This window comes from Phyllobates terribilis, unplaced genomic scaffold (assembly GCF_046119375.1).
Source record: "Phyllobates terribilis strain yellow unplaced genomic scaffold, ASM4611937v1 Scaffold_1__5_contigs__length_1240528914, whole genome shotgun sequence".
Lineage (NCBI taxonomy): Eukaryota > Metazoa > Chordata > Amphibia > Anura > Dendrobatidae > Phyllobates > Phyllobates terribilis.
Window position 1 is genome coordinate 25,415,223 of NW_027362761.1, and position 12,779 is coordinate 25,428,001.

At 43.3% G+C, this 12,779-nt stretch overlaps 1 protein-coding gene across 12 annotated transcripts in view; it reads right to left on the bottom strand.

Moving 5' to 3' along the window:
- Nucleotides 1-12,779, bottom strand: part of FCHO1 (FCH and mu domain containing endocytic adaptor 1) — a 103,050-nt gene that overhangs the window by 16,175 nt on the left and 74,096 nt on the right. For all 12 annotated transcript variants that reach the window (XM_073660222.1, XM_073660395.1, XM_073660434.1 and 9 more), the window contains 4 exons: nucleotides 11,266-11,377; nucleotides 11,008-11,163; nucleotides 8,198-8,327; nucleotides 7,883-8,064 (listed from right to left, as the gene is read on the bottom strand). In XM_073660222.1, coding sequence (XP_073516323.1) covers nucleotides 7,883-8,064; nucleotides 8,198-8,327; nucleotides 11,008-11,163; nucleotides 11,266-11,377 — 580 coding nt within the window. The remainder of the gene's footprint in view (nucleotides 1-7,882; nucleotides 8,065-8,197; nucleotides 8,328-11,007; nucleotides 11,164-11,265; nucleotides 11,378-12,779) is intronic.

Sequence of the window (12,779 nt, forward strand, 5' to 3'; positions counted from 1 at the left end):
GATGTTAGAGACCTTGTGCTCCTCCACCTTCCATTTGAGGATGCCCCACAGATGCTCAATAGGGTTTAGGTCTGGAGACTTGCTTGGCCAGTCCAGCACCTTTACACTCCGTTTCTTTAGCAAGACAGTGGTCGTCTTGGAGGTCTGTTTGGGGTCGTTATGTTGGAATACTGCCCTGTGGCCCAGTTTCTGAAGGGAGAGGGATCATGCTCTGCTTCAGTATATCACAGTACATGTTGGCATTCATGGTTCCTTCAATGAACTGTAGCTCCCCACAGCCAGCAGCACTCATGCAGCTCCAAACCATGATGCTACCACCACCATGCTTGACTGTAGGCAAGACCCGTATCTTTGTACTCCTCACCTGGTTGCTGCCACTCATGCCACACACACACTTGACACCATCTGAACCATATAAGTTTATCTTGGTCTCATAAGACCACAAGACATGGTTCCAGTAATCCATTTTCTTAGTCTACTTGTCTTCAGCAAATTGTTTGTGGGCTTTCTTGTGCACCATCTTCAGAAGAGGCTTCTTTCTGGGACAACAGCCATGCAGACCAATTTAATGCAGTGTGCGGTGTGTGGTCTGAGCACTGACAGGCTGACACACCCATGTAACCTCTGCAGCAACGCTGGCAGCACTCATATGCCTATTTTGAAAAGACAACCTCTGGATATGGCGCTGAGCACGTGCACTCAACTGCTTTGGTTGACCATGGCGAGGCCTGTTCTGAGTGGAACCTGTCTTGTTAAACCGCTGTATGATCTTGGCCACCGTGCTGCAGCTCAGTTTCAGGGTGTTTGCAATCTTCCTATATCTTACGCCATCTTTATGTGGAGCAACAATTATTTATTTTTTTCAGATCCTCAGAGAGTTCTTTGCCATGAGATGCCATGTTGAGCTTCCAGTGATCAGTATGAGAGCAATAACACCAAATTTACCACAGCTGCTCCCCATTCACACCTGAGACCTTGTAACACTAATGAGTCACATGACACCGGGGAGGGAAAATGTGGTACCGTAGAACACAGCATTTTTTTCCACAAAAATACTGCTGCAAAAATGCAACATGTGAATATTCCTTTAGGGTTTGCCCTCATGGGACTTATCTGCAAAGTAGTAAAATATGCACTAATTTGAGAGGATTCTATAGGTTAATTACTGCTGATTTAAGGTGTATTTCACCCTTTGCAGCGCAAAAGGATCAAAACAGTGCGAAAACCTCCACAGCATAAATTGACAAGCTGCAAATGTCAAATCTGCAGCGCTTGTCCATTTCCGCTAGCAATATTGTCCAGGGTAACGAGACTTTGTAAAAATATCATCCAGAATGCTGCTACAGTAATACATTGTGGATTTTTAGAACAGAAAACCTGCTGTGTATCTGACTTGTGTGCATGTATACTTAAAAGAAACCCAACAGCACAATTTTTCCCCAGAGGTGTCAGGAGCGCTTTATCAGCTAGTATGATCACTAAGCGCTGCGGTGGTATGTTTATTAGAGAAGTTCAATGCCGCGCTGATGTCTTGCATACAGCAGCGCAATTGTCATCCCAACATGTGCAATGAGGAGAGGTCCTTCTTCTCACTGCTGTGGGTGAGATACCAGTATGCTGTTGGAATAATCGGTCCCGGACTAGTCCAGGTACAAGCATGCAAACATTAAACTTAAAGAAAACCTGTCATGTAGACAAACACTATTAACTCATCATTCGGGTCGACTGTCAGCAAGTGCGGGACGATTACAAGGGCTGTGGAGTTTGTGTCCATTTTGGTGGGGTCTGAGTCGGTATAAAATGGACCGACTCTAAAAATATATAATATATTGGGTACAGTAGTACAATGCAGGATGTGCTGTAAATTTTTTCATGAATTTGGGAAAGTTATGAAATGTCCTCTAAATGTCTGTTCTGTTCCTGATCCAAGGGTCTCGGCTTTTAGTTGAGATGAATCTGTGCTGCACTTTATGTACATGCTCAGTAGTGAGGCTGTGGAGTCGGAGTCGGTGTCATGGAAATGGAATCCTCTGAGTTGGAGGTTTGGCTTACAGACTCCACTGCCATGGCAGTTACAGCTGCCGCTCACTATACACAGAGTGGGGACTGAAACCGTGTCGGCGCCACCCCTGTGACTGAAAGTCTAAGGCTGACGGGAGGAATAAAGTTCATTTACTCATGGCAGCTGGGCTCTCAGTGCCATTGCTGCATGGTGCCAGAACGCTATTACCTGCAGATTAACAACTTTTTTTTTCTTTTACACTGACTGGTTCTCTTTAAACGATTTAAAAACATACTACAGCAGCATTTAGTTATCATACCGGCTAATAAAGAGCTCAGAGTACCTTCTGGTGGTAAATCCTGCTGTCATGTTCCCTTTGATGGGCCGTGGAATTGTACAATGTATATAATATGCACTATAACTTATAGAAATAAATTACATTATTACACATACAGTACAGACCAAAAGTTAGGACACACCTTCTCATTTAAAGATTTTTCTGTATTTTCATGACTATGAAAATTGTACATTCACACTGAAGGCATCAAAACTATGAATTAACACATGTGGAATTATATACTGAACAAAAAAGTGTGAAACAACTGAAAATATGTCTTATATTCTAGGTTCTTCAAAGTAGCCACCTTTTGCTTTGATGACTGCTTTGCACACTCTTGGCATTCTCTTGATGAGCTTCAAGAGGTAGTCATCGGAAATGGTCTTCCAACAATCTTGAAGGAGTTCCCAGAGATGCTTAGCACTTGTTGGCCCTTTTGCCTTTACTCTGCGGTCCAGCTCACCCCAAACCCTTTCGATTGGGTTCAAGTCTGGTGACTGTGGAGGCCAGGTCATCTGGCGTAGCACCCCATCACTCTCCTTCTTGGTCAAATAGTCCTTACACAGCCTGGAGGTGTGTTTGGGGTCATTGTCCTGTTGAAAAATAAATGATGGTCCAACTAAACGCAAACCGGATGGAATAGCATGCCGCTGCAAGATGCTGTGGTAGCCATGCTGGTTCAGTATGCCTTCAATTTTGAATAAATCCCCAACAGTGTCACCAGCAAAGCACCCCCACACCATCACACCTCCTCCTCCATGCTTCACGGTGGGAACCAGGCATGTAGAGTCCATCCGTTCACCTTTTCTCGGTCGCACAAAGACACGGTGGTTGGAACCAAAGATCTCAAATTTGGACTCATCAGACCAAAGCACAGATTTCCACTGGTCTAATGTCCATTCCTTGTGTTCTTTAGCCCAAACAAGTCTCTTCTGCTTGTTGCCTGTCCTTAGCAGTGGTTTCCTAGCCGCTATTTTACCATGAAGGCCTGCTGCACAAAGTCTCCTCTTAACAGTTGTTGTAGAGATGTGTCTGCTGCTAGAACTCTGTGTGGCATTGACCTGGTCTCTAATCTGAGCTGCTGTTAACCTGCGATTTCTGAAGCTGGTGACTCGGATAAACTTATCCTCAGAAGCAGAGGTGAGTCTTGGTCTTCCTTTTTTTGGGGCGGTCCTCATGTGAGCCAGTTTCTTTGTAGCGCTTGATGGTTTTTGCAACTGCACTTGGGGACACTTTGAAAGTTTGCCCAATTTTTCGCACTGACTGACCTTCATTCCTTAAAGTAATGATGGCCACTCGTTTTTCTTTACTTAGAATTTCTATTATGGCACGAAAAAAGCAGCTAACATTCTATTCAGTAGGACTATCAGCTGTGTATCCACCAGACTTCTGCACAGCACAACTGATGGTCCCAACCCCATTTATAAGGCAAGAAATCCCACTTATTAAACCTGACAGGGCACACCAGTGAAGTGAAAACCATTTCCGATGACTACCTCTTGAAGCTCATCAAGAGAATGCCAAGAGTGTGCAAAGCAGTCATCAAAGGAAAAGGTGGCTACTTTGAAGAACCTATAATTAAGACATATTTTCAGTTGTTTCACACTTTTTTGTTAAGTATATAATTCCACATGTGTTAATTCATAGTTTTGATGCCTTCAGTGTGAATATACAATTTTCATAGTCATGAAAATACAGAAAAATCTTTAAATGAGAAGGGGTGTCCAAACTTGGTCTGTACTGTATTTACATACTATATAAAACATGCATACGTAAAAGTAACAACAATGTGTGTACTCCAGGAAACATGCCAATATACAAACTAAGGGCTTATTCACTCATCCAGTTTTCACATACATGTGCTATCGGTTGTTTGCATGGTTAGCGCTTGTACCTGTGCTGGTCTTTGGGGCCAGATCATTAGCAGATTGGAGAGCACGGATAGGGTGGTAGACAGATGAGGGAGGGGATGTAGGGTGGTGCAAAACTCTTTCTAGCTTTGTGGGCAAGTGTTATAAGTTTATATTGTACTCTGCAGTGGATGAGCAACCAGTGCAATTACTTTCTACTCTGGCTGCTGCATACAGGATAAAATAGTTGCTATACTTCCTGTTAGTCAACTGTCGAATGCGGGTATAATGTTAGCATAAAAATCACAGAAATTACAATTAATCAGGATAGGATCAGACTGGATCCCTTCTCATGTGTCACGAAGGGTCAGAATATATATTGGTTTGAAAGCACGTTTAGCCAGTCTTGCCAACCAGTACCCTTATTTTCTTTCTAAATCTAAGTAGTTCTGCATGAAAAAGAAGATACTTTTTAGCAATGCCTAGATCGAAATCAGGCTATGCTCCGAAACTAGCAAAAGCTATCTGAGAAATTAGGAAGAGAATGTACCGTAAGTGGAGCTTAGTTTTTTTGCTTGCTTTACACATCTTTTGTTCAGTTTTTTTATGCAGATTTAACATGGAAGTCATATTCCCCCTTTGGGCTTGCCAACACCGCCGTATACATCGGACGAGTGCTATCCGAGTTTTTATCGGATAGCACTTGGACCAATACCATTCAATGCAGCAGTGCCGATGCATGATTTTTCTCACTGACAGAATCTATCAGTAAAAAAAATCGTAGCATGCTACAATTTCACTTTGAAATCGGATGCCACCCACCCATTCAAGTCTATGGGTGTGTGTAAAACATCGGGATGACATCTGAAAGCAGAGCAGTCAGATTTCTGCAAACTCACACAATGGAGAAATTTTGTTTTCCATCTTCTCCTCAAAGTGCTACAATTCTCTCATCCGAGGGAATCGGATCACACGTTGCTGACACTCAGATGAAACTCTGATCAGAGGGTCATTTGCATAAATGGCCAGATTCTCTCAGATGAGAAAATTTACAGTCATCTGACCGTAGCCTTAGAATCACTTTAGCAGTCTTCCACAAAAGGGGCATGACTCTCATACTACTCTAAACTCTAACCATCAGTGATTAAATATTTTAAGAAAAATCTCTCACCCTGGTTATGAAGGCAGGAAAGTCTTAGTTGCTTTCCGGTAATGGGATTTTTCGGAAGCCATGACAGCACCACGAGAGAGGGGATCCGCCCACTAAGGAAAAGAAACCTACAGGCATAAAAGGGCAGCCCCTTTTCCCCACATCAGTTGGATTACAGAGCATGAGAGGACCTACAAAGGTTATTGTAAAACACAAATTGCATGCACCACAATTTAAACACAACGTGAACTATTCATTAGCAGAAGAAGTGCTCACCCACACCCACCCAGGAATATAAGGGTGCAACCCTGGGTTTCGAAAAATCCCGTTACCGGTAAGTAACTAAGACTTTATTGATCACCCATAACGGCACCATGAGAGAATTACAGAGAAGGTAAGGATTTCAGGGAGGGACCACATCCTGGAGCACCCCTCTTCCAAAAATGAGGTCGGAAGAGGAACCAATATCCAATCTATAATGTCTATAGAAAGTGGAAGGGGGCAGACCGGTTGCCACCTTACAGATTTCTTGGAACAACACGCCTGATCCCTCCGCACAGGAGCTTGACAAAGCCCTTGTAGAGTGAGCTTTCAGACCTTCGGGAATCACTTTGCCATTTGCTGAATAAGCCAAAGAAATGGCCTCCCTCAATCTAGCTATTGCCAGCAGAACTCAGTCTATTACAGACATGGCCGCTGTCAGTACTGCCATGAGGTAGACGCCGTTCTGCTGGTTGCTGGGGTTCCCAACCAGCTGTTGCTGCTGCTCGGTATCCATTCTCCTGAAGGGGATCCGTACAAGGAAGCACTGACTCCTGCCCCAGCTCTCCTTTAAATGCTGGGGTTGTGTCCGCCCCTCCAGGCACCAGTACCCCCGGAAGTTCTTGGTCAGCAGGTCGTGGCTTTATTCTCCCAGTGTTCGTATCGGATCCTGTCGCATCTGCCAAGCGCGCCCCTGGAGCACAGCAGCCATGTCGCCAGGGCCCACCCCGCGACCCCAGGGTACCCCCTGTGTTACCTGGGCCCACCTCGGCGTCAATGGGTCATGCCCAGTCCACCCCAGCTACCCGCCGGCATCATCCGGGTGCGTCCATGCACAGTAATCAGCCAGTATACTCACGTGTCAGTAGACTTCTTCTTTCAAGCCACCCAGAGCTAGCTATCCCCGCCTGGGACACCGCTCACCTGCGTCCGCACACAAATGTGAAAGTCCCCCTGGATCCACTGTGGCACTTCCAGGGACCCCGCACAGGCTGAAGCAGGGAACATCGCTGCCTGAACTATCTTCAGGTATGCCTGTCTTCAGAAGTTCACCTGTCAAGGACAGGAAACCAACTAATGCGTAAGAGAGGTGCCGCCCTTTTATGCCTGTAGGCTTCCGGTCCTTGGTGGGCGGATGCCCTCTCTCGTGTTGCCATGGGTGATTGATAAAGCACCATAACAAAAAGTCAGATCTCTTCAGGTAAGAATCATGTAGCTGTAACCCAATGGTGAGTAATCGGAGGTTACTAAATTTAGTATCTCAATTCCAGAACTCTGGTCAATAGGCATTTGCGGACCAAAAGATAATCAATGCGTGACCATGCCTGGTGCGGTCTCCAGAAAAGGTCTTAACACTCGGCCTCAAAAACACAAAGCTGCCACATTCCACGATGTCACCTCGCCTATCATCTTAAGGAAAAACAGTTCTAAATTCATCATTTGCATATTTTTTTGTCCCTTTTCTTTTTTGACTTGTGGTTTTTGTTGATGTTTTTTAGCCAAATTCATCAAAATGGCACATGTGATTCATGAATTTTGCTTAATGCTCAAAATAGTCTTTTCTGTCTTTACCGGATTTTGTTACTTTTAGTGGGAAAAGTCACATTATCTTGCAAAATGTCGCCAAAAATTACTGCTGTACTCAAAGGAGGACCTGAAGTATCACTCAAAAGGGGGACTGGAGTAGAGTTGTGCCAAGGTTTGCAACTTTTTAAAAAAGTCCTTTCATGAATCTGTTTAGAAACAAACTCCTCATCCTGCTGATGTACCTGTTACTGTACCTGCTGTGTGGCACAAAAACAATTCTCCTCTTGGTGCCCCACAAAATAATGCCCACCACAGTGCCCATTACAAAGTAAAAGGCCTTCTTTGTGCCCTCTAGATGGTACAACTGAACCCTAGATGTTTAATGCCCTGTGCAAGTGCCCTAGAAAACAGGGCCCACTTTTTGCCCCCTAGAAAGTAATAATGCCCCCAATGTGTTCCCTTGAAAGGCACATTACCTCAAGTGCCCCTATAACAATAAGTTCCCCCTTAACATTTAATAATGTCCCCCATAAGCAGTATGTAATGTTGTACATCCGCTGTGCACTTCATGGAGAGCATGTGGAGCAGGGGACCCCCTTTATGGATGCGGGCCCTGGGCAATTGCCCATTCCTCCCACTGCTGCGCATATCACCTTGTGTGCAAATACTCAAACTGCATAGTGATACATAATGCAAGTGTGCAATACGCTATCAGTTGTGTTAAAAAGGTTCCACGCATGAAGGTACTTTCTTACCAGCGAGCTGGAGGATCAAATTGCAAGTTGGATAAAGGTTCATCAAGGGGAAGAAGGATGTGCATGTCACATAAAGACGGCAGGTTATGTTTATACTCCAGGCTGAATTCTGTGGATGTGGGGCAGCAATTCCAGGCAGATGAAAGATGCAAAGGAGCAGCAGAAATGCCAGACTTAAAAACCTTAAATCGAAGGAAAACTGCCATCAGAATTGTTTGTAAGAGCTTATTAAACCAGATGTAAAAAAGATACTGACAGAACAATTAACAACTTAAAATACAGAAAAAAATTAAAGGACTGAATTAGAAAAAATACCTGATACTTGAGTAGGACAACATTATAATAAGGAGCGGTGTGCTGTTCTGCCATATTCTGCAGGTGACAAGTCAGCCGCTGCATGTTTAGCCAGAAGTCTTTGCAGTTAGGGTCACTCTGAGACAAGTCACTGGTAAATTCAGCATGGAAAAAGTTTAGGTGATTTAGTCAAAGCAAAGGTGAAATCAATTAAATGTATAGAAAGGAAAGTTTTTAAGCTTTGTAGATGCATATATTAGTAGGAGCATAGGCAGTTCTTCAGGGTGCCTAAAAGATTTTTCACAATTTTGGCTACAGAAGAATGGTGGGATACTTTTACGGTTGTTCACCATTGAGCACACTCCCCATCATCCACATATAAACTGGCTCCTTTTCCCATCAGCCTGCTCTACAATGTGGGCTGATAACTTGTCTTCACAGTGATACACTGGGATTTTCATTAAAGGTTTATATTTTAACGTGTACATTGTGAATACCAATCAGCCATAGGCCTGGCCTTATTCATCTGACAGTATTATGATCAGTATTTGTAAACCAAAATCAGGAATTCAACTTGCAGAGAGAAATATAATGGGAAAAAAAAATCTCAATTGTTCTAGGTTTTGGAGTTACTTCTGTTTTTTCATAAAAACCGATAGAATAAAGTTTTGTCCCTCCATAGACACCAAGTTGCAATTTTAACGCAGAAATGATGTAACACATAAGGCAAAACACCCTTTTCATTGAGATAGCCTTCAATGACTTTCATTGCTCTTTGCAAAATGTAAAAGGGAAAATTCTACTTGATCGTTAAAAGGAATCTATAATATAATATAATCAGGGATGTGTCCTTCTGTCCGAAGCCTCTATAGACTGCACAAGCGCAACGTGCCTGCACAGTCTGGCCCCAGACAGAAGACCACATCCCAGACAGGGATAAAGGAGCGTGGCGCAGGAGATCGCGGTATGCGTAGGCACCGAACACATACCGCGATCTCCGGTGCCATAGGCACATACCTGCCGGAGTGGAGTGTGGACCCTGTGTTCGGGCTGGAGGCCAGGGGAGGAGTGTGGCGTCGCAATCAACACCTGCGCATAGTGCAATATCCACCGCTATTTTAGTGAAGACACATTTGCAGTGTTTCTTCAACAAAATGGACTGGACATGGCGGTATGCGCATGTGTGTACTCCGGCGCCATTTTGTTGAAGACACACTGCACATTTGTCTTCAATAAAAAAGTGCCGGATATCGCATATATATGGGGGGGCATATAACCAATAAAAATGCTCGCCACCGAGGCCTAGAGCAGGTTCAATAGCTAGTGATATTTTAATTTAGTGAGAAGCACTTGTATATCATAAAATGTATTTCGATTCTTCAATACAAAAAGTGAAACTCGTATATAGAGAGTCATTACAGAGTGATTTCAAGTGTTTATTTCTGTTAATGTTGATGATTATGGCTTACAGCCAAAGAAAAACACAAAAGTCATTATCTCAGTAAATTAGAATACTTTATAACACCAGCTTGAAAAAAGTTTTTAAAATTCAAAATGTTGGCCTACTGAAATGTATGTTCAGTAAATGCCCTCAATACTTGGTCGGGGCTCCTTTTGCATCAATTACTGCATCAATGCGGCGTGGCATGGAGGCGATCAGCCTGTGGCACTGCTGAGGTGTTATGGAAGCCCAGGTTGCTTTGATAGCAGCCTTCAGCTCGTCTGCATTGTTGGGTCTGGTGTCTCTCATCTTCCTCTTGACAATACCCCATAGATGCTCTATAATAGATTCTCTATGGGATTAAGGTCAGGCGAGTTTTCTGGCCAATCAAGCACAGTGATACTGTTGTTTGTAAACCAGGTATTGGTACTTTTGGCAGTGTGGACAGGTGCCAAGTCATGCTGGAGAATGAAATTTCCATCTGCAAAAAGCTTGTCGGCAGAGGGAAGCATGAAGTGCTCTAAAATTTCCTGGTAGACGGCTGCGCTGACTTTGGTCTTGATAAAACACAGTGGACCTACACCAGCAGATGACATGGCTCCCCAAACCATCAGTGATTGTGGAAACTTCACACTAGACCTCAAGCAGCTTGGATTGTGGCCTCTCCACTCTTCCTCCAGACTCTGGGACCTTGATTTCCAAATGAAATGCAAAATATACTTTCATCTGAAAACACCACCTTGGACCACTGAGCAACAGTCCAGGTCTTTTTCTCCTTGGCCCAGGTAAGATGCTTCTGGCATTGTCTGTTGGTCATGAGTGGCTTGACACAAGAAATGCGACACTTGAAGCCCATGTCCTGGATACATCTGTGTGTGGTGGTTCTTGAAGCAATGACTCCAGCAGCAGTCCACTCCTTGTGAATCTCCCACAAATTTTTGAATGGCCTTTTCTTAACAATCCTTTCAAGGCTGCGGTTATCCCGGTTGCTTGTGCACCTTTTTCTACCACACTTTTTCCTTCCACTCAACTTTCCATTAATATGCTTGGATACAGCACTCTGTGAAAAGCCAGCTTCTTTAGCAATGACCTTTTGTGGCTTACCCTCCTTGTGGAGTGTGTCAATGACTGTCTTCTGGACATCTGTTAAGTCAGCAGTCTTCCCCATGATTGTGGAGCCTACTGAAACAGACTAAGGGACCTTTTTAAACGCTTAGGAAGCCTTTGCAGGTGTTTTTTGTAAATTATTCTAATTTACTGAGATAATGACTTGTATATTGCTCAAATTTGCCCTAACTGGATTGCCAAATCCTTAGCAGTTTCATAGGCTGTGATTGAGAATATGAAAGCAGCCTAAATCAAATAAAATTACACGTAACCATCCCCTTACCTATACAGAAGATCAGGATTTGGAATGAATTGCTCAACATCAGATGTGTGGATCAGCCGAAAGCTTAATACAGGAGGTTGAGTGGATCCACCAAACACACGAAGAATGCCTCCTGGAAAGGACATTGTAAGCTCTCCTGACACACGTACCCCCGAACTGCAAAACAGAATAATTCCAGGAAATTCCAAGATAAAAAAAAACAACATTTTTAACAGGAAAAAAAAAAAGAAAATCCTAACTGCATGCCTGCAATCTTACCCCTCTAGTCCACTTTCTTCAAAAACAGCATGGACATACTCTGTGAAAGCAGCTGCTACAGGTAGAGACTCCTGAGACCCAAGAACAACAGGACTGGGACCACGAGATAATCCTGAAAGAATATAAATGGAATTAGGCTACATTTCCAAGATGAGTAATTGGGGAGTTTTTGATGTTGCAGATTTTCTAGAGGGGCATGACATTTCTACAAATCTGTATGAAGCTTTGAAGCTGCACATTTTCACTGCCCAAAAAAAAAAAAAAAAAAAACTGTCACCAAAATCTCATTATTGGAAACTTAACCTTAATCCCTTCCCGACATATGACATGCCGGTATGTTATATTTAGCAGTGACTTGCCGACATATGACGTAACAGTACGTCATGGCGATCGAGCAGGCATAGGAGCTGTGCCCGAACAATCGCCGCTGGGAGCTCGGCTTAAGTGATAGCCAAGCTCTGATTGTCACAGCCCTCTTAATGCTGCGATCGCAGCATTTAGAAAGCTACGAGAGAGAGGAGGCTCCCTCTCCCACCCGATCGGCATCCCTGTGATGTGATCGAGGAGGCCCAATGGTTGCCGTAGAAGCAGGAGGTCAAATAATGACCTCCTGATCTGCTAGCTACGGTAGCCAACTAGACTATGCCAGGAGCGTGATCTAAAAGGCATTTTGTCAGTATAACATTGACAGGTGTAATGCATTGATCACTGGTATAATGCATTGCAAAGTAATAAAAGTAAAAAAAAAACTAAAACTAAAAAATAATGACAAATGTGGTATCGCTGTAATCGTACTGACCCGAATAATAAAGCTGCCTGATCAATTTTACCACATATGGAACGGCATAAAAAAAAACAAAAAGACAATTCCTAAATTTGTTTTTTGTTCATTCCGCCTCCTCCCAAAAATCGGAATAGAATGCAATAAAAAAATGTCATGTGACTGAAAATGGTACCAATAAAAACATCAACTTGTCCCGCAAAAAAAAAAAAAAAAAAAAAAAAAAAAAAACACACAAGCCCCCCACACATGACTGTCAGCAGGAATATAGAAAAATTATAGCTCTCAAAATAGAGAAAAAAAAAAGCATTTAGTAGCCAAATATAATAAAACAATATAAGTCTGGTATCGCTGCAACCACACCAACCAGAAGAATAAAATAGTCTAATCACTTACACTGCACGAGGAACAGCATAAAAAATATATAAACCAATTCTTGACCTGCTGTTGATTTGTTTACTCTGCCAACCAAAGATGTTCCCAATAAAAGTTTTTTTGTGGATTGAACTGAAGCAAGTCCCCGCTCAGGTCCATCATCTGTCAATGGAAATGTAGGGGGCTTCCACGTTACTGGTAGTACAAAGGCTCTGGAAAAGCAAATGGCACCACACTCCCCAAAAGAAATCCAGCAAAATCTGTACTCCAAATCCAAATGCCTCCTCCTTTCTGAGCTACAGTGTGTGCCTAAACCGCAGTTAGCGTCCACATGTTTGGCAGTACTGTAGAGATAAGA